This window comes from Paroedura picta, chromosome 7 (genome assembly GCF_049243985.1).
Source record: "Paroedura picta isolate Pp20150507F chromosome 7, Ppicta_v3.0, whole genome shotgun sequence".
Classification (NCBI taxonomy): domain Eukaryota; kingdom Metazoa; phylum Chordata; class Lepidosauria; order Squamata; family Gekkonidae; genus Paroedura; species Paroedura picta.
The window spans coordinates 3,834,322-3,855,912 of NC_135375.1; the positions used below are offsets into that span (position 1 = coordinate 3,834,322).

A 21,591-nucleotide genomic window follows, 5' to 3' on the forward strand; every position below is an offset into this window, starting at 1 on the left:
GAGTAGGGTTGCGTGCTCCGGTGCGCTTTGGCAAGCACTGAAGCCCGAGGTGGCCAGCACGATGGTACGGAGGGGAGGCGCCAGTGCGCCAGGCGTCACCCACGTGCAGGCGCAGTGCTGGCTGCCTCCAGCTTCAGTGCTTGCCGAAGCACACAACCCTAGCATGGAGTGAGCTCCAATTCCTGGCGACAAGACTGGGCCACAAAGCAGAACAGATCGCTTTGGAACTGCCGTTCTGAGTAGCCTATAAGGGAACTAAAAGCTGAGACAACAACATAAGCGTTGAGACAAGATTTTTATTGTGGTCCACAATAAACAGCAGCGGAACCGAGCCATCGTGCACCGCTCGCCGAAGACAAAATAAGTTACAGGGAGGAGTGTTACGGGGGAGAAGGAAGTGCTGGCCACTGTTACTGTTCATCTCCTTCAAGGTTCAGGCTGACCGGCAAGACCAGGCCTGTCGTGTTGCCGCCAGCCGGGGCCTGCAAGCACGTCAGTCCGAGGAGCCGCGGTTGATGGAAGGAAGCAGTTCAGCCCTCTTCTCTAGCTCACAGAAACAGGAAGCGTTGGGCAAGGGCTTGAGGCAGCCGCACACGCCCCAGAAGGATCCCTTGCCCTGCCCCGGTCCTCACTCTGGCACAGGCTTCACCTGCTTTGCGGCTTCCATCTGGGTCAGCATCTCATCCCACTGGACAAACTGCTTTGAGAGGAGCAGGGTCTGGAGAGAATGTGTTAAGGGGAAAATGAGAGGAGACCGAACTGGGGGGGAAACATCTTCGCCAGAGAGTTGGGCTCCAAGCAAAGGCCAGCCCCACGTCAAACGGCTGGTGGCAGACAGGAGAAAGTGGAGCCAGCCGTGCCGGCCAAAGCAGCTTTGCCTCTGACCCCCCACGGGCAAGGCAGAGAAAAAAGGATACCATCCTGTTGTAGTCTTCCAGGAGTAGCCGGATGCTCTCGGTCACTGCTTCACACTGGTCCTGTAATACCAGAAGAACCCTGTCAAACATTCCCCCCATCTTGGGGCTGCTGATAGAAATCTAGGGAGCTTTACTTTTAAAAGGGGTGTGTGGAAGAACCATTAAGAGCGAGCAGGGTGTCGGGTTAACCGGGACAGACTCAAATCTGGAGAACCCCACTCAAACCTGACTCCCCGCTCCTCCTCCACATGCAGCCAGCTGGGTGACCATAGGCCAGCCACAGTTCTCTCCAAACTCTCTCAGGAAGCGACTGTTGTGGGGAGAGGTAGCAATAGGCGAATGTAAGCTGTTTCGAGACTCCTGAAGGTACAGAAAAATTCTTAACTAATCTGGCCTGGGATGTGCATGTGAGAGCTTAATCTCCATCTGTACAGGCCACTGAGCGTGTGAGAGATTCTTGCGTGAATATTTAGAAGGAGAATAGTTGTTTTTTATACCCTACTTTTCACCACCCAAAGGAATATCAAAGCGGCTTACAATTGCCTAACCTTCCTCTCCTTACAACACACCCTGTGAGGTAGGGGGGACTGAGAGACCTCTGACAGGACTGTGACTAGCTTCAGGTCACACACCTGGCTGCATGTGGCGGAGGAGTGGAGAATCAAACCTGGCTCCCCAGATGAGAAGCTGCAGTTCTCAGCCACTACACCAGGGGTAGTCAAACTGCAGCCCTCCAGATGTCCATGGACTACAATTCCCAGGAGCCCCCTGCCAGCATTTGCTGGCAGGGGGCTCCTGGGAATTGTAGTCCATGGACATCTGGAGGGCAGCAGTTTGACTACCCCTGCACTACACTAAACTGGCTTGGGTAACTCATCTTACCAGCTGACCACCCTGCAGTTGTACCCTCTTTTTGCCCCCTTTCCCTAAGTGGGAAGAGGAGGGACTTGCCTGTGGTCAGAAATCCCAAGTCCTGCTCTGTCCCCTGGTTGCCCTCCCAAAAGGAAAGCAAAAGAGGTGAGGAATATATATTTATTTATAATTTGACTTATAGCTCACCACTCCCATTGCTGGCTTGTGGCGGATACCAAAATGCAACCCCCACAATAAAACCCCATAAAACATTAAAACCTCATACACTATGCAGGCAGCAGAATAAAATCCCTCTCCCCAACCCCGCTCAACAGATGTAGGGAACGGTTACACTAAAGGCAGAGGCGAGCCTAACTGATAATTGGGAGTTCACAAGGCCCGGGACAGCCCCACTTTTCAAGAACTGCTCTTTGTGTGCAAACCGTCCTCCTAGTGCACACACCACAGAGCTCTTGTCATGAGAACCAGCAACCCAGGACTTGGCTTTGTGGGAACGACACCCCCAGATGTGCAGCTTCCCAAGCTGAGGTAGACAAAAACGCCTTGGAGGAAGTCAGATTCTCTGCTGCCCCCAACCCCCCTGCCTGCTTACCTGCTGCTGGATGTGGATCTGAGACAGTCGCTGGAGTCTGGCAGCATGGTCAGGAGCAGCTGAAAGACCAGAGTGGAGGGCAAAGGTCACTGGTCAGCAAGGGAGATTCTCGCTATGGAGGGTTTCACTGCTAGTTCGGAGGCTCCTTTCCATTTTAAACATCCTCCAAGAGTATTTTTATGTCTTATCACAACACAAAGCCACAATGAAAATCAACGAGCGATCTATACCAGGGGTAGTCAACCTGTGATCCTCCAGATGTCCATAGACTACAATTCCCATGAGCCCCTGCCAGCATTTGCTCATGGGAATTGTAGTCCATGAACATCTGGAGGACCACAGGTTGACTACCCCTGATCTATACTGTTTACCCCATTAATGAATAGCAGGCTTTGCCTCCCATCTCTCAAACATGCAATTTCTGTGAGTTTAGGAAGTCTGACTGTTTGTCAAGTCTTAAAGAGAAAGACCACGATGTGCAAACTTTAGACCTTTTGGTCATTATTCAATCAATCAATTTTACTGTTACTTAGGCCAGCCACAGATATTTACAAAATGCCACAACCAAAAACGAAATCCCCACTAAAATCAATTCTGAAAGACCACAGTTGTCAGTTAAGGGCAAGTGGTAAGATAAAAGTTAACACAATGTAAATAAACACCAGCTATTTACAACATTTTGTGTAAAAATTTGATAATTTAAACTTCTGATCATTAAAATTGTGATCATTTAAGTTTAAATCCGCCCACTAAGGCTGCCAGAGAAGGTGGCCCAGGGGAACAGGCAGGAAGCCAGAGGCAGGGGTGAGGCAAAGAGTGTTTCCTGTATAAGGCCATGGGCTCCTCCTCACACTGCCTGTCCTCACAGAACTGTGATCCTGCATTCGACTGATGTCACACACAGCCAGAGCGACTGGAAATTCCATATGCCTTTGGGAGCACTCCTGGTCTCAGGCCATGGGTTACACATCTGTGCGGCACATCTTCATATGCACAAGACAGGGTGCGGAGGACTGGAAATCCCTGTAGTCGTTTCCTCACAACATTACAAACAACTGCACTCTGGTGAAAGAGCCATGGCCCTGTTTTTCCAGGATACACAAACTGGCTTGATGCAGGAAGAAACAAGTGTGGGATTAGAATGATCTAAACCAGGGGTAGTCAAACTGCGGCCCTCCAGATGCCCATGGACTACAATTCCCAGGAGCCCCCTGCCAGCAAACGCTGGCCGGGGGCTCCTGGGAATTGTAGTCCATGGACATCTGGAGGGCCGCAGTTTTACTACCCCTGATCTAAACTGTTGGAGCATAAACTTCTTGAAGCAACTCACAATTTTAACTTTAACTTGTTAAGCAACTTGTTTAAGAAGGGGCATACAGATATACATAAATATCATGTCCTGTCAACCTCTCTTCATAAATAGTACAACAGATATGGATCCCGACCTCAAGCTAGAAGCAGCCATTCTGACACCTTGAAATGCAGGTACCGGGGATGGAGACAGGGTGACTCACCTTTGATATGTGCACTGTCCAGGTAAGGCTTCAGGCTGTCCACCTGCTCCAGACGTGCCGCTTGAGCCAGGATGGAGGGTTCTTCTGGATCAGGACACAAGGACGCAGGTCAGTGGAGGCAACAGCAGCTGAGTCAGTCAACTTACAGGGGTATAGAAAATAAACCAGCCAGTATCATAGATCTATGGTGTGGCTCAGTTGGAATACTAAGCCTTCGGGTAGGGTAGTATATAAATAAGGTAAAGGTATCCCCTGTGCAAGCACCGGGTCATGCCTGACCCTTGGGTGACGCCCTCCAGCGTTTTCACGGCAGATTCAATATGGGGTGGTTTGCCAGTGCCTTCCCCAAGTATATAAATACAATCAATCAATCAATCCTTACTCTGTACATTTCTGGTCACTGCACCATAATAAAGATTATAGCCTTGGAAAAGGTGCCAAAAAGGGCAAAGTCTTAGCACAGGATACCAGAGAGGCACTGTTTACTCAATCAGGCCACAAGAAACAGTGCATAAAAATATGTTAACACAACACAGTATTTCTATCCTTGCATGACAATACCTGCCAAGATGAACTGCAGTTTCATGGCATCAGGAATAGCCATGCGGTCGATGTACTGAGGATCCAAATATTTTATGACGTCTTCAACTTCAATTGTCAGCGTAACATAAGAGGAAAAAAATGGGAACTTCAGAATGTGACAACAGGAGAGTAAACGCGGATCATGAGGCAGAAACCCCGAGTCTCAGTCCTCCTACCTGAAATCTATCTGACCAACCATGGAACTGTTAAAATTTTGTTGTTGTTGTTGTTGAACACTTTTCTCTGGCATCACTGTTACTACTCTTGACAAGGTTGCCAAATTATAGTTCTGCATGCCAAGCCACGACACCTGCCCTAGACTTGTTTGCCACCTGTCTTAACACTTCTGTTATTTCAACGGCTCTAGTATATTTTTCAGTTATTGGGGGAGGGGGATTAAAAAGCACTTACTTTTTTTGTAAAGGATCTTCACCCTCTCTCTTTTGCTTGCAATGTTCCCCAAAGCCACCTGGACTTTGACCAAGCCATCTGCAATCTGAAGAAGAAGAAGAGTTCTTGTTTATACCCTGCTTTTCCCTACCTTTAGGAATCTCGGAGCAGCTTACAATTGCCTTCTCTTCCCCTCCCCAAAACAGGAATCTTGTGAAATAGATGGGGCGGAGGGAGTTGTGAGAGAACTGTGGCTGGCCCAAGATCACCCAGCAGGATTCATGTGGAAGAGGGGAGAATTAAACCTGACTCTCCAGATTACAGAGGGCGCCAGGCGGGGCTCCAGGCAGCTCCTCCCCTGGCGGAGACGAGCCGGAGGTGGGGCAGGGCTGGGCCCCCCCTCTGCGCCGCTCTCCCTCGGGCCGGCCGCGCCTAGCCCACCTCGCGGGGTTGTTGTGCTGCCTCCAGGGGCGCGCGGGGGCCGAGGCGAGCCCTCCCGGGGAGAAGGGGCCAGGCCAGGCCAAGCCTCCCCGCCGCACCTTCTTGCCCTCCGCCGGCCCTCCCGGCGCCCCGAAGACGCGCTCCTCCAAGGCCTCCAGGCGCGCCTGCAGCTGCTGCACCTCCGCCGCCGCCATCTTCGCCACGCCCCGCCCACCGGAAGCCGGAGGGGCGGGGAAAACGGCCGCAGCGGAAGCAGACGGAGGCGCGGCGTAGGGACCGGAAGTTCTCGTCCTATAAGCAGGAAGTTGTTCGGGAGCTCGTTGCCGGGGAAACAGGGGGCCGCTTTGAGGTACTGATTGGTTGCCAACCTCCAGGTGTGGCCTGGAGACCTCCCGGAATTGGGGCTGATCGCTATTACAGGGTTGCCAACGCTGGGTTTGGAATCCCGGGCGACCTGGGGGTGGAGTCTGATCCCACCCTTTAGAATCCGGAGATCCATTGGGAATCCGGGAGGTCTCCAGGCCATGCCTGGAGGTTGGCAACCTTCTGTCCAGAGCTGGCACTTCTTTGGAGAAAGTGGCCGCTTTGCAAGGGGGGGAGCTTTATGAATATGATGATGCCAAAGGCTCTGCAGATGTCCGTCGACTACCGACTACTGCCATCATGCTGGCAGGGGCTCATGGGAACTGTAGTCTATGGCCCTTGGCCTCCCCTGGCTCCAGCCCCTCCTGGGCGTCACTGTGCAATGGACGGGAAACTCCGCGGAGAGCCTCATGAAGGTTGGGTTGCTAATATGAATGGGAACCCCCGGAAGGCTTCTCCGCTAGTTCCTCCTCACAACAACCCTGCGAGGCAGCTCAGGCTGAAAGAGGCTGACAGCCACCCACTAAGCTTCTATGGGACGGGTGGGGATTCCAACCTGGGTGATGCTTCCCTGACGTGCTTAAGCACCCCCCGGCCCTGGCTCTCAATGGAGCCCACTCTGGGCACACCTGCGGGCCTCCCTCAGTCTAACTCTGCCTTTCTCAACCTTTTTCACCATTGAGAAACCCCTGGGACATTCCTCAGGCTTCAAGAAGCCCCAGGAGTGGTGCAATCGTGCAGAAGATGGTTCAGAAGCAGAGCTGTGCACATGCCCACCCAATTCCTACCCCCTCCAGGCCCATCATTCGCCATTTTGGCAGGGGTGGGTGGGTGGGTCTACATGAAAATACATGAAAAATTAACTCCCACCCATTTGAGAAACCCTTCCACGGCGGTCAAGAAACTCCGGTGTTTTATAATAAAATCAGAGTCCAGCCAGGCACCTTTAAGACCAACAAAGATTTATTCAAGGCGTGAGCTTTGGAGGGCAAGCACTCTTCGTCAGAATTCTCCCAAAGGGTGGTTGGTTTCTTTTGAGCAGACAGCAAGCTGGCGGAGAGAATGGGTTGTATTTATACTGATAATTGTTCCCAGCAGAGGAGACTGCGTAGGACGCAAATACAAATATGCTGAGGGAAGGGCGGTCCCTTCGACGATGACGGTGCACCATGTATCCTGGGAGTACCAACAATGCTAAAGCACAGTGTGCAGTTTCTAACTACTGACACCGGAAATGTCACCTGCCAGCATGCAGCTACTGTCACCGGAAATGACATAGAATAATAGAATCATAGAATCATAGAATCACAGAATCATAGAGTTGGAAGGAGCCATATAGGCCATCTAGTCCAACCCCCTGCTCAACGCAGGATTAGCCCTAAGCATCCTAAAGCATCCAAGAAAAGTGTGCATCCAACCTTTGCTTGAAGACTGCCGGTGAGGGGGAGCTCACCACCTCCTTAGGCAGCCTATTCCACTGCTGAAGTACTCTGACTGTGAACATTTTTTTCCTGATATCTAGCCTATATCGTTGTACTTGAAGTTTAAACCCATTACTGCGTGTCCTCTCCTCTGCAGCCAGCAGAAACAGCATCCTGCCCTCCTCCAAGTGACAACCTTTCAAATACTTAAAGAGGGCTATCATGTCCCCTCTCAACCTCCTTTTCTCCAGGCTGAACATTCCCAAGTCCCTCAACCTATCTTCACAGGGCTTGGTCCCTTGGCCCCAGATCATCTTCGTCGCTCTCCTCTGTACCCTTTCAATTTTATCGACGTCCTTCTTGAAGTCATCTGCCAGCATGCAGGAGGAGAAAGGGGGGCATGCATGAGAAGGACTTTTGAGTGGGCAAAAATTGGATTTCTGTGGTCTCCCTGGCTGTTAGGCTCCAAGGAAGGCCAACGGAGGGATTGGCATATTTCTCCTCATCGATTTTTCACATGTCCGTTGTAGCCTACCTGAATTCAACAAAAATCTTGTTGGCCTTCAAGGTGCCACGGGACTCCAATTCTGTTCTGCTGCTTCAGACCAACACAGCCCCCCATTTGCATCAGATCAGCAGATGGCAGCCTTGAGCTGCCACCGACCAGCCTGTTCTCACAGTGGCTCCACATTGCCATAATTATGGGAGTAGATTCAAACATGATTTGGTGAGGGCTCTTCCACTCATCATGTCCCTGGGCTTTCTAGAGGCAGCTGGTCAACCATCCTGTAAGCAGCATGCTGGTGGACGTGATGGGCCTTGGGCCTGATCCAGCAGAGCTCTACTTATGTTCTTCACATCTCAAAGGTTGTAAAAAAAAAAAAACAATCAGATTTCACCCTAGAATCATAGGGTGCTGCTGGTACTGGCAGAAGAGGGCAGCGCGATTTACCCCGGACTCTCTTCCACCTGTCACTCAAGCCAGGCAGCCAGTGCCCTCTTCTCCATCCTTTGAAGGGCCCACAATGCCACTAATTTTTATTAAATCAGTAGTTCTCCATTGAAATGACTTTGCATAGTGCTTCTTTATTGCCACCACTTATGGAATGATGAGGCTTGCTTCTTTTAAAAATAAATCTCGTTTCTGATGGGGGGAGCTTAGAGAGGCATGCTTTGTGCTATAACTTTGGTGATTTTTTAAAAACCTTTGCCTGCACAATTGAAGGACTATTCGTTGCTCCAGGCAGTTCATTTGAAAAAAATAATAAAACTTTATTCTGCTATCACTGCCTTTCCTCTCATGCGCACATACACACGCTCCCCCATGTGATCTGATGGGGAGGCTTCTTCAAAAGAGAGAGGTTTGGAGAAAAATTCTTTCTGCCCTCACCTGCACACTTGTCCACTGGAAGAGGGGGGCGGGAGCAGGGGCAGAACGAGGCAGGCGCCTTGCGCATTTGAGCCTCCGTACCTTTGGCTGGTGGGCTGCTGGCTGCTCTCCATTAGGTAGTGCTACAAATGTTGGTGAATCCACTTTTTGAGATTCACCAACTAGCGCTTTAAGATGGAGGATGTAGCCAACCAGATGCTGTCCAGACACTGGATATTGGCGATGTCATGTGGAGGGGCCAAAATATAAGGACTACTTTAGGTAAATGTCACACTATATTTAAAGGGTGTGGAAATGCCCCCAGATTTCCCCCTAGTGCATTAGGAAAGAGGTTGTTCTTACATTCCAGAAACAGCATCTCTCTCAATACCAGCACAAAAAGATTATTTCAGGGTGCCATAAAACAAAAACATCGCCTTGATTCGTATATTACTAGTTGTAAATTGCCTTGGGGATTTTTGGTTGAATAAAGGTTGTTTAAATAAGCTACCTGTTTTTCCTGTCCAGTTTCCACTTGTTTTTGCTATGCTTTTGATGGACGTGCTCACTGGTGAATTGAACACTGATAGAGCCACCTGTCTATCACCCCATCATGTGGACACAGCTTGGTTTAGTGGTTTGGGAGCGTGGACTTCTAATCTGGCGAGCCAGGTTAGATTCTGCACTCCCCCACATGCAGCTGGCTGGGTGACCTTGGGCTCGCCACGGCACTGATAAAACTGTTCTGACCGAGCAGTGATATCAGGGCTCTCTCAGCCTCACCCACCTCACAGGGTGTCTGTTTTGGGGGAGAGGAAAGGGAAGGCGACTGGAAGCCGCTTTGAGACTCCTTCAGGTAGAGAAAAGCAGCATGTAAGCATAGACACAATGCCTTCTGCCCACCCACAATCTCCCAAAATTAGTAGAATCAGCTTTTCTGTCAATCTAACCCCTACTTCAAAATTTCCAATCCAACCTCCAGTGGCCAACTGGAAGACTCACCTGGGCCCGCCACTGCCTAAAGGTGGGTGCCAGAAGGAGCATCAGTGGGCCACTTTAGTCCCTGTGGGCACTGTGTTAGGGGCCTCTGCTTTAAGATCTCCATGCCTCACAGGCTGCCTTCTCAGTGGGCCTCTTTCCTGTTGGATGCCTCTCTCAGTTGCCCGCCGAAACCTAGTGCTTGGTGTCAGGTCTCCCTAGTTTTGGAATTCCAGACTGTGTCCCGCAGTAACCTTGGAGATTAAAAAACTCAAAATCTCTCCCAGTGGAAGGCTGCCTCCCTGACTTCTGGTTTAGCTGAGATATATATCGGCTGTCTGGACTTCAGGAATGCATTTGGAGTTTTCGTTTAATGCTGTTTCATGGACCTTTGGTGGATAATATAAATCTCTTGCTTCCTCGGAGGGGAGAACTGCTGTGCTGGCAGAAAGAGCCCAGCTCTCAGGCCCGCCTGCATGTCCTCCGTCAATGCCCTCTGTCCGCCATGGGAAAGAAAGCACCCTATCTATCTCTGTGTGGTGTACATCCGCAGCTCTCCCCTCAGGCTTGCGCAAACAGTTCTCTTTCTGGGCCGGTTACTTCCTTTCCTCTAGGCTCCTTTTGTCTAGGTTGGATTTGTGGAGCGGCATGACCTGATGAGGGATGAGATGGCGGCTGATTCGGTTCCTGCAGTGTTGGAAGAGCTGCTCGATGGCGGTGACAGCAGCGGTGGACACGGAGTCCTCACAGTCTCCCTGCAGCTCCCGGACAGCTGGAAGGAGAACAGGGCAGGCAGAGGGGTCATGGAACGGTGGAAACAACCCTGAAGCCAGCAACAACAGCAGCCTGCCTCACAGGGCTGGTTTGTCAGGCAGCAAAAGTGCTACTGCAGTTCCCAGGTGCTACTCTTTCTTTCTTGGTGCCTTTTGCCTCTCAGTACAAAACCAAAAAGGGAACAAAAACCCAACCTTAACAAAGTCAGGAACTCAAAAGTTAAGCTATGAAACAATATAAAATTTAAATAATTATTTATTAAAGTGCCCCAATATTAGGTTAAAAACAAAGTAAAAACCATATTAATAAACCATACAGATCTAGCGGCACGTGAACAGACCAAAAGCGTTTCGACCCTACTGGGTCTTCCTCAGTGGGGAAAATAATGCACTCTTCTCTAAAACCAATTATGAAGTATAGCTGTTTGGTGAAAGGAAATCTGTTAGGTGTAGCCCCAACAAATCATTATCCATGATTCCTCTATATATTTGTGAAACAGCCTGGGGGGTGGAACGTGTCCGGCTGTCCAAACTGGAATAGGGCCAATAAGGGAGCAGACAGCAAAGTGGCTGCACACTGATTGGCCCTGCCCCTGCAGCTCCCGCCCTCTGTCCCTGGACTCTATCCTCTTTGCTCTCAGATGTACCTCAGTGCCTGGAGCCAGCAGCAGGTAAGGGAAGAGGCACTGGGCAAAGGGTTGTGGTGGAGGGCCTGCTAACGAGGGCCTCTTGGCCTGCTAGGCTGGCCCTGCTAACGAGGGCCTCTTGGCCTGCTAGGCTGGCCCTGCTATTGAGGGCCTCCCAGCCTGCTGACTGCCTGCTAAGGAGCCCTGCCTTGCTAAGGAGCTGGCCAGTCCCCGCCTGCCCCACTTGATCCGGCTGCGAGCTGCGGCCCAAAGCTGCCTGGCTGGGGGCCGGGGAGGGGACCCTTTCAAGGCCTGTTCTTAGGAACGGGCTTTGAAGCTAGTACTGGTATAATATTTCTTTTTGGCGCACCACCTTCTAAGATATGTGATATCTAGGAACACCACTCTCAGCTATTGTTTTACTCTGCACAGAGAGTGCATCTCACGTGTGTCAGAAAATAAATCTTTGTTGGTCTTAAAGGTGCTATTGGACACCATTTTTGTTGTGCTGCTTCAGAGCAACGTGGTGACCCGCTTGAATCTATTTTGGGGTTACTGGTAACCCAGGCTGAGAATGACTGGTCCAAAGGACTAGTTTGGCAGACACCTGGCAGCCCCGCTGGGGAAGCATATGGACCAGTGAGATGTCTGTTTCCATCTTCGGAGAGGCTGCTTGGAGCCGACATAAATCCCTGCAGCCATCTAGACCAGTTCCCGATTGGAAACAGAACAGATGTCAGGTTTCTTCAGTTGCCAAGAAAGCAGTCTTTGACTTGGAGCAAAAGACAGGTTTATTCTAGAGCAGGAGAGTTAACCCAACACAAGCTGTGATGGAACTGGGGTTCAAGAAATTACACACAGCATGTATCTCTTTCTGCTCCCCCCTCCATCCATGAGAACCCAAATAGCGAGGGAAGCTTCAAAGGGAAAGCAAACCAGGCTGCTGTGAGATAACAGGGGAGCCCAAGGACAGGAAGGGGACGGGGGTGCAAATGGAGGCAGAAGGGAGAAAGCAGTAACTTTTTTAGAGTCCATCTACACATCTAGCAACAATAAGGAAGCATGGGCCGAAAGCACAGGCATTCTGAGGTCAAAGAAAATTCCAAATCTGTGTCCAGACAGTGGACAGGCTTGAGACTCTCCAGGTGAGAACTGGAGAGTTCAGATCTCTTGCAGTCCAATGCATTAATGAGTCCCAACCTGATTTGCAACACAAAAGCAGTTCTCCACCGGAAGGCCAGGCCATTATCTCATCAGTTGGTTACTCTTGAAAGGCCAGGAATAGGGACTATTCCCAGAATAAAGTGACGGGTGGGTGGAATGATACACATTGGAACCTCAACCATTGGAAAGAACCAAACTGCTTCTGACAAAAGACCATAAAGCTCCAACCTCCAGGTAATTTAACATTGAGAAACTTCCAATCTTTATTTTTTTTTTAAAAGAAAGGCAGGAAAGGGGTGCAAGGAAGGCGGGAGGAAACGGGAGGGGAAAGATTAGTGCCGAGACGAAGAGTTTGATTTTGGACGGCTGCTAAGAAAAGGAACCAGCAGAGACGACCCGTCAGCCGAAGATCAATAAACAGAAAGAAATTTCCAAGCTGGCGGTGGCAAAAAGCTTTATTCAGAATGAGTTCCTAGGTATAAAACCTCGTTTTCGTATTTTACTTCCTCAGTAAACTTATTTCTGAATTGTTTTTTTTTCCAGGGATACAAACAAAGTATACACACTTTTCTTGGATGCTTTAGGATGCTTAGGGCTGATCCTGCATTGAGCAGGGGGCTGGACTAGATGGCCTCTATGGCCCCTTCCAACTCTAGGATTCTAGGATTCTATGATTCTATGAAAGTCTTCAACCCACTACCTAATTCTTATATTTTATATACCTTATATAGTATATTTTAAGTCGTATAATTTGGGTCTATCAAAGGTCCATAAAGGTAACTATCTTATAAATTACCCCTATTAAGAAAAGGAACCAGAGCTGGGCAGGAGATATTCTGGACTCACCCAAATAGGCCTCCTCAATATCTTTTGAGCTGACCACATCTGCTGTCAGGTGCGGCGCATAGATCCCTAGGGAGACAGGAAGGAGGGTCATGAGACTGCACACGAGGACCCATTTCTCAAAGCCAGAGGCCCAAACCGACAGGGCTCAGGCCGGCCCCTGCCCCTCAGAGACTGGAGCCGAAGCAAGGTCGGTCCTGGATGGAAGTCCACCCTGGAGGAAGTCCGAGGCAGGCGATGGCCACCCCCTCTGTCCCTCCCTTTCTTTGAAAACCATCACGAGATGGGTAATGGAGAGGAGCGGAATATAAATAAAAAAATAGATAGATAAGTAAATAATGTGCTACCCGATGCCCTGGCATTTGCCGTTTGGCAGTTAACTGTGCCTCCTGCGGCTGAAGCAGAAGGAAGATCTGCCCTCTACAGATTTGACCCTTCCCCTGCCTAAACTTGCAGGGGGCTACAGGAATAAAATGTTTTACTGGTTATATTTATTCCCTGATTTTATATTCTGCTTGCTTATTGCCACCCACCCTGTACTTCCAGGAAGGGCGGGGCTATAGATATATTTGTTTATTTGTTTGTTTGTTTATTTATTTGCTGCCCCAGAATTCTAAAGCTGCCTGCAGGCTCAAAGAGGTTGGGGACCCCTCCCTTACACCGAGTCACCCATCAAAGTCAGTCATCTGTGACTGACAAGCAGCTCTCCCGCCAAGGTCTTTCATGTCACCCACCGCCTGGACCTTCAGAAAACCAACCCCTGGAGATGCCAGGGATCGGACCTCGGACTCTCCGCAGGCTAAGCAGAGGCTCAGTTATTGAACTTCAGTCTTCCCCCCCACCCCCTTGTCAGTGGAGTTGCTTTTTCTTCTTGAGCCTGACTCCAGCGTGACCCAGGTTCAAATCCTCGCCTCGTTTTCTCCGGCTTTTTACTTCGGGAGCCAGGACAAGCGCAAAACCCGGAGCCCGGGTTCTGGCCCCTGATTACCTATTAATATCGCAGCCGCCTCCCGGTGCAGAGTGAGTTTGCTCTTCAGAAAACTGACCGTTTGTGCAAGGATTTCCGCCGTCTTGTTCTTGTATTTCCGTAGCTGAAAGACAAAACAGGAAGACAGGCAAGGTGAAGGAGCTCCCTTGTTTCCTTGGGCAGAAGCCACCCTCACCCCGTATCTGTGGATGCCCCTTTCTTTCAGGCGTTACAACCTGGGAGACGGAAGAGGCGCTACGGAAGGACCACAGACCTTCCACCTGTGTACGTGAGAGTCTGGCATTTGCAGCTATAGACCAGCCTATGGTGGGGGCTCTGTATTTGGGACCCAATAGAAACATGGGCCGAACCTTGGAGAGCCAGTGTGTATGGAGACCTCTGATTTGGAGAGCTGAGTTTGATTCCCCACATGCTCCTCCACATGCAGCCTGTTGGGTGACCTTGGGCCAGTCACAGTTCTCCTGGAACTCTCTCAGCCCCACCGACCTCACAAGGTGCCTGTTGTGGGGAGAGCCAGTGTGGTGGGGTGGGGTGGTTAAAAATGGTGGCTTCTGATTTGGAGGAACCAGGTTTGATTCTCCACTCCTTCTCCACATACAGCCAGCTGGGTGAACTTGGGCCAGGTACAGTTCTGTCAGAGCTCTCCCAGCCCCACCTGCTTCTTGAGTTGCTGGTTGTAGGGAGAGGAAGGGAAAGCAGTTGTCAGCCACTTTCAGAGTAGAGAAATTGGGGTAAAAAAACCTGAGCTGCTTCTTTTGGGAAGCCACAACTGCCTTTGAGGAACTCATGATATTTACGGCACCTTGAAGCCAGTCTAGCAAGGTCAGTATTGCTTACTCAGAGTGGCAGCAGCTCTCCAGCGTCTCGGGCTGAGGTCATTCACTTCACCTCCTGCCTGGCCCTTTTGGACTGGAGATGGCCAGGATGGACCCTGGGAGCTTTTGCATAACCACTGACTCCCCCAAATTCTCTGGGGCACCCCCAAGCCCTCCTCCACCTGAGAACTGCTGCCCCATCTGGGCCGATCACTCTGACGTCGATGGAGCGAGGGTCTTGACCCAGCCCCCAACCCTGTCTTGGTGGTTCTACTCACAAGATATTTGCACAGGTTCCTGTACAGTTCGCCGATATTGGGACAATTCTCCAGGCCAAAAAGTCCGGCTGGAACATCCGTCCATTTCAGAAAGGTGGTGCATGTGGATAGGACGTTCCTCGAGGCCTAGAGGATGAAAAAACAGACAACAGAGTTAGCCAGGCCAGGATGTGGCCTCACGCAAGGGCAGCTCAGGAGGGACAGAAGGCGTGGGGGGGGGATGCAAATGTGCTTTTACAACCCTGCTGTGGAAGAATGGCTCACTGGTCTCCTAGCTCAGCAGGGGAGGGGGAACCAGTCAAGATCCGTCCAGCACCGGAAGCTAAAGAGGGTCAGCCCCGGTTAGTCCATGGATGGGAGACCACTGAGGAAATCCAGGGAGGAGAAGGCAAACCAACTCTATTTGTGTTTGAGAAGAACAAGAGTTGGTTTATTTACCCTGCTTTTCAGGACTTGAAGGCACCTCAAAGCAATGTATAATCACCTTTCCATCCTCTCTCCACAACAGACACCCTGTGAGGTCGGTGAGCCTGAGAGAGCCCTGATGTTGCTACTCTATGAGAACAGCACTATCAGGACTGTAACTAGCCCAGGTCAGCCAGCTGGCTGCATGTGGAGGAGCGTGAAATTGAACGCAACTCACCACAGTAGAAGCGCTGCTCTTAAGCCCTACACCAAGCTGGTCCTTTGAACTAGGAATCCCCCGGAAGGATCTCCATGTGTCTACCCACTCTGTCTCCTCTCAGCCACGGATGCAGGGGTCAGCGGATTGTTTAAAACATGTGCACCCCACCTTCCTCCATGGCTCAAGGAAACTCAACGTTGGACTTGGGAACTGATTTATGGCTCAGAGGTCCTTCGAGCCTCCCATCTCACACAGGGGCCAGCCAGTTCCTCTGGAGGGCCAACAACACGGCAGAGAGGCCAAGGCTGATAAGAACCTCAGAAAAGCCCAGCTGGGTCAGAGAGGCCAAGGCCATCATAAGAACATCAGAACTGCTGGATCAGACCAGTGGTCCTTCTAGTCCAGCCTCCTGTCTCGCACAGGGGCCAGCCAGTTCCTCTGCAGGGCCAGCCACAGGGCAGAGAGGCCGAGGCCTTCCCCTGAGAAGACCCTCAGAAGAGCCCTGCTGGGTCAGGCCAGGGAGGGTCCCTCCAGTCCAGCCTCCCATCTCATCCAGGGGCCAGCCAGTTCCTCTGCAGGGCCAGCCACAGGGCAGAGCGGCCGAGGCCTTCCCCTGAGAAGACCCTCAGAAGAGCCCTGCTGGGTCAGGCCAGGGAGGGTCCCTCCAGTCCAGCCTCCCGTCTCACCCAGGGGCCAGCCAATTCCTCTGCAGGGCCAGCCACAGGGCAGAGAGGCCGAGGCCTTCCCCTGAGAAGACCCTCAGAAGAGCCCTGCTGGGTCAGGCCAGGGAGGGTCCCTCCAGTCCAGCCTCCCATCTCATCCAGGGGCCAGCCAGTTCCTCTGCAGGGCCAGCCACAGGGCAGAGCGGCCGAGGCCTTCCCCTGAGAAGACCCTCAGAAGAGCCCTGCTGGGTCAGGCCAGGGAGGGTCCCTCCAGTCCAGCCTCCCGTCTCACCCAGGGGCCAGCCAATTCCTCTGCAGGGCCAGCCACAGGGCAGAGAGGCCGAGGCCTTCCCCTGAGAAGACCCTCAGAAGAGCCCTGCTGGGTCAGGCCAGGGAGGGTCCCTCCAGTCCAGCCTCCCATCTCATCCAGGGGCCAGCCAGTTCCTCTGCAGGGCCAGCCACAGGGCAGAGCGGCCGAGGCCTTCCCCTGAGAAGACCCTCAGAAGAGCCCTGCTGGGTCAGGCCAGGGAGGGTCCCTCCAGTCCAGCCTCCCGTCTCACCCAGGGGCCAGCCAGTTCCTCTGCAGGGCCAGCCACAGGGCAGAGAGGCCGAGGCCTTCCCCTGAGAAGACCCTCAGAAGAGTCCTGCTGGGTCAGGCCAGGGAGGGTCCCTCCAGTCCAGCCTCCCGTCTCACCCAGGGGCCAGCCAGTTCCTCTGCAGGGCCAGCCAAAGGGCAGAGAGGCCGAGGCCTTCCCCTGAGAAGACCCTCAGAAGAGCCCTGCTGGGTCAGGCCAGGGAGGGTCCCTCCAGTCCAGCCTCCCGTCTCACCCAGGGGCCAGCCAGTTCCTCTGCAGGGCCAGCCACAGGGCAGAGAGGCCGAGGCCTTCCCCCGAGAAGACCCTCAGAAGAGACCTGTTCAGTCAGACCAATGGCCCATCCAATCTAGCCTCCCGTCTCACCCAGGGGCCAACCAGTTCCTCTGGAGGGCCAACAACAGGGCACAGATGCTGCCCTCTGGCTCTGGGATTCAGAGGTTTTCCTGCCTCCAGAAACAGGCTCAGTCCGCATAGTTAGCCACTGACGGACTTTAACATGAATCTAAGTTCTTTTTAAAGCCGACTCTGCCTGTGGCAATCATGATCATTTTCCTTGCCTGGGATTTGTGCCTCTGGACTCGGCAGCCGGGGCGGCAAGGTTCCACCCCACTGCAGGGCAGGGGCTGATTTTTATTTTTAAGGGTGCGGTATTGTGTTACAATGTAATATCCCGTTCTCTAAAATAATTTTTTAAAATGCCCCAGGCAGCTCTACCATGCTGCATGGCATAACCACCTGGGGCATTTTTTTGTCGCTTCCAGGACCCCATAGTTGCCGGGCCAGGATGGGACAAATGAGGGCAGGAGTCGGCCCAGGCTGGGGACAGCCCCAGCCTGGCTTTGACGTCATGTGGAATTGGGAATTTGCCCCGCCACCTTTTCTGTAGCAGCAGAGATGGCTAAGACTCCAGTGGTGCTGTACAGCGAAGCAAAATCCGTGGCCGGGGACAAGCTACTGCTCTGAAGAAGGATATGAACAAGGGATTAGAGAGGACTAGAGATGGCCACGAAATGGAAAATTCCGATTCGGTTCAGAGTGTTGTGATTTGGCCAATCTGTCCTGCTTCTGCCCACTTAGAAGTGGGGCACGTCTGCCTCCCAGCTGTTAGGCCCAAAGGGCTAGAAGCCTTTTCAGTGCGTCGGGTCACTTCCCCTCCCACTTCCAATGCACTGCATTTGCCTGATCGCACACCCAGCCTAGAAATGTTCTGTGAAATGTTAAGGGGAGGCACCTTCCCCGAAATTCAGTTCGGGAGGCACAAATCAGGGCATCTGGATGGGAATGATTGGTTTGTGCCGGTTCGTGCCCGCCCCAACTCACAACAGCTCCTGTCCTGCCACAAATTCTATCAATCTTCAAGATGCTACCGCCCTCGAGTTACAAACTTCGAGTTACAAACTCGAGGATGCCCTCGAGTTACAAACTTTCGAGAGAGGGCCTGCTCTCTCTCTCTCTCTCTCTCTCTCTCATGCATAGCTTTATACGCAGAGAATTTTTGTGTCATGGAGCGTTTTTGCACAGAAAAGGGATTCTGCGTGTAAATGTCAGGCAGGGACGCTTGCCCAGGAAGTGACTCCAGATGATAGAATCACAGAGTTGGAAGGGACCTCCAGGGTCATCTAGTCCGACCCCATACAGAATGCAGGAAATTCACAACTACTTGCCCACCCACAGTGATCCCAATTCCATGCCCAGATGATCCCCCCCCCCCCAGAATCCCTGATCAGTCTGGCCTGAAGGAATTTCGCCTCCTGACCCCAAAGTGGTGACCGGCATTTCGCTGGGCATGCAAGGAAGGGCCACAGTAGCCAGGCACGGACACAGTCCCTTCTGCCCACCCACTTACCATCTGCCTAAATTCACAGAACCAGCTTTTTGCCAGGTGACTCTCTAGCCTCTGCTTCAAAGCTTTGGAAAAAATTTCCAAAGTGGAAGCCTGTTCCACTGAAGAATCACTTTAACTGTCAGGAACTTCTTCCAGATGTTTAGCCAAAAATTCTTTTGGATTAATTTCATCTCATTAGACTCATAGAATCATAGAGTTGGAAGGGAGATCCTGGGTCATCTAGTCCAATTCCCTACACCAGGGGTAGTCAACCTGTGGTCCTCCAGATGTTCATGGACTACAATTCCCATGAGCTCCTGCTAGCAAACGCTGGCAGGGGATAATGGGATTTGCAGTCCACGAACATCTGGAGGACCACAGGTTGACTACCCCTGCCCTACACTATGCAGGACACTCCCAACCCTCTCACTCATCCACTGTCACCTGCCACCCCCTTGAGCCTTCACAGAATCAGCCTCTCCGTCAGATGGCTATCCAGCCTCTGTGTAAAAATCTCCAAAGATGGAGAACCCACCACCTCCCGAGGAAGCCTGTTCCACTGAGAAACCGCTCTGACTGTCAGGAACTTCTTCCGGATGTTTAGACGGAATTTCTTTGGATTAATTTCAACGCATTGGTTCTGGTCTGTCCCTCTTGGGCAACAGAAAACAACTCTGCTCCATCCTCTTCAAGTACTTGAAGGTGGTTATCGACTTCTCTCCAGGCTAAACAGACCAAGAACACAGACTGTCTCAAAATGGCTTTTTGTCCCTCTGCTCACCTCTCTGGTGACCGGATCTGCTAGCTGGATCAGCAGGGGCACCTGGCTGCGGAAGATCTCCTCTTTGAGAGAGTGTCGGTTGCCATCCGACACGGCCGCCCCTTTCAGGAAAGTCCCAAAGAGCCTGATGGAGTTGCTCCTCAAGTCATCATCCTCCTAAAACGGATGGGAACCCAGTCAGTCAGTCCCAAGCTCCGGGGGCCTTGATGGGAGGGGGGGGAGGTGGTGGCTAAATCAATCAAGGGGCCATCTAATGCTTTGGAGCAAATGCACCCTTCCTTCTTGGGACCCCTCAATTCAGTGCATCAGGCTGCTGACAATCTCTGGGAATGAACTTGGGGGCGAAGGAAGGAGCGAAATATGAGAAGAGTTGGTTTTATACCCCACTTTTCACTCCCTGAAGAAGTCCCAAAGTGGCTGACTATCCCCTTCGTCTCCCCACAAGAGACTCCCTGTGAGGTAGGTGATGCTGAGAGGACTCTGAGAGAACTGATCTGTGAAAACAGCTCTATCAGGACTGTGACGAGCCCAAGGCTGCATGTGGCGGAGGAGTGGGGAATCAAACCCGGGTCTCCAGATTAGAAGCCACCACTTTTAACCACTGCACTGAGATTGTTCTTTTAAGCCTCACTTTTCACTATTTTGTGTCTAAAAGCAGCTTCCAAACACCTTTCTCTTCTTCTTCCCACAACAGACACCCTGCGAGGTAGGTAGGGCTGGGAGCCCATTCTAGGGCTGAACTAGACTCCTAGAATCCTAGAGGGGGAAGGGGCCATGAAGGCCATCTAGTCCCACCCCCTGCTCAGTGCAGGGTCAGCCTCACGCATCCAGGAGAAGGATCTGTCCAGCCGCTGCTTGAAGACGGCCAGCGAGGGGGAGCTCCCCACCTCCTTAGGCAGCCCATTCCACGGCTGAACTGGACTCCTAGAATCCTAGAGTGGGAAGGGGCCATGCAGGCCATCTAGTCCCACCCCCTGCTCAGTGCAGGATCAGCCTCAAGCACCCAGGAGAAGGATCTGTCCAGCCGCTGCTTGAAGACGGCCAGTGAGGGGGAACTCCTCACCTCCTTAGGCAGCCGCTTCCCCTGCTGAACTAGACTCATAGAATCCTAGAGCGGGAAGGGGCCATGAAGGCCATCTAGTCCCACCCCCTGCTCAGTGCAGGGTCAGCCTCACGCATCCAGGAGAAGGATCTGTCCAGCCGCTACTTGAAGACGGCCAGTGAGGGGGAGCTCCCCACCTCCTTAGGCAGCCCCTTCCCCTGCTGAACTGGACTCCTAGACTCCTAGAGTGGGAAGGGGCCACAGAGGCCATCTAGTCCCACCCCCTGCTCAGTGCAGGATAAGCCTCAAGCATCCAGGAGAAGGATCTGTCCAGCTTCTGCTTGAGGACTGCCAGTGAGGGGGAGCTCCCCACCTCCTGAGGCAGCCCATTCCACGGCTGAACTACTCGGCCTGTGAAACATTTTAATCCTGATATCTGCCCAGTATTGTTCTACATGTAGTTTAATCCCCTTATTGCAAGGGTTGCCAGCCTCCAGGTGGGGCCTGGAGATCTCCCAGCATTAGAACTGCTCCCTGGACTGCAGCGGTCAATGACCCGGGAGAAAAGGCTGCTTCGGAGGGAGGAAACTTTGGCATTCCACTGCAAACCCCACCCTCCCTCGGCCCCACCCATCCTCCAGTCCCCAGAAGCTTTCGGAACCTGGAGGTGGCAACAGTACGGTCTTGCCTGCTTGTTGCCTTACATCACTGAAATACTGCAGCATTGTTGGGATCAGGGTGACGCCCAGTGAGTTGTACTCTTCGACATGGATGTGTTCGAACACAGCCCGCAGGGTCTTGATGGTCTCCTTTACGATTGTCTTGTCCAGGTCGAAGGCGCAACTCATGAGAGGAGGCAGGAGGGCCTCCAGAGACTCGTCCTGAAGGGAGGAAAGGAGGGATGAGGCCAGGTGGCCACAGCTAGTGTGAGACACGCTCAAACCTTTCTTCCGGGTTCCCTGCGCAGGCACATGGCCTGTGCCGCCAACCGAGAGCAGGACTCATTCTGCCTCTGACTTTTCTGTCCTGACAGAATGTCCCTCCTCGTGGTCCAAAGAGTGACCAAGGGAGGGATGCAGCAGATGGTGAGCTCAGAGAGACCTCCTTTCAGTCAGCTGGTGGGAATTCTTCCT

General features: G+C 52.1%; 2 protein-coding genes across 4 annotated transcripts in view; both read right to left on the reverse strand.

Annotated features, from left to right (window-relative positions):
* Positions 1–282: 282 nt before the first annotated feature.
* On the reverse strand, positions 283–5,559 carry DCTN3 (dynactin subunit 3). Its single transcript, XM_077346582.1, has 7 exons — positions 5,408–5,559; positions 4,890–4,974; positions 4,458–4,544; positions 3,897–3,980; positions 2,383–2,441; positions 918–977; positions 283–718 (listed from the first exon to the last, which is right to left on the reverse strand). Exons 1-7 carry the CDS (start codon positions 5,501–5,503, stop codon positions 629–631), a joined length of 561 nt encoding a protein of 186 aa, XP_077202697.1. The 5' UTR covers positions 5,504–5,559; the 3' UTR covers positions 283–628.
* Positions 5,560–9,780: 4,221 nt separating this feature from the next.
* The window catches only part of LOC143842002 (maestro heat-like repeat family member 5), a 48,311-nt gene continuing 36,500 nt past the window's right edge, over positions 9,781–21,591 (reverse strand). For all 3 annotated transcript variants that reach the window (XM_077346585.1, XM_077346584.1, XM_077346586.1), the window contains 6 exons: positions 21,163–21,339; positions 19,417–19,572; positions 14,928–15,053; positions 13,835–13,937; positions 12,850–12,915; positions 9,781–10,212 (listed from right to left, as the gene is read on the reverse strand). In XM_077346585.1, coding sequence (XP_077202700.1) covers positions 10,037–10,212; positions 12,850–12,915; positions 13,835–13,937; positions 14,928–15,053; positions 19,417–19,572; positions 21,163–21,339 — 804 coding nt within the window. In that variant the 3' untranslated portion in view covers positions 9,781–10,036. The remainder of the gene's footprint in view (positions 10,213–12,849; positions 12,916–13,834; positions 13,938–14,927; positions 15,054–19,416; positions 19,573–21,162; positions 21,340–21,591) is intronic.

Coding starts and splice junctions, on each gene's coding strand:
- DCTN3 (XM_077346582.1), bottom strand. CDS start 5,503: ATGGCGGCGGCGGAGGTGCAGCAGCTGCAGGCGCGCCTGGAGGCCTTG. Junction 4,545..4,889: donor GAAGATCCTTTACAAAAAAA/GTAAGTGCTTTT, acceptor TGACAATTGAAG/TTGAAGACGTCATAAAATAT. Junction 719..917: donor TGGAAGACTACAACAGGATG/GTATCCTTTTTT, acceptor CATTCTCTCCAG/ACCCTGCTCCTCTCAAAGCA.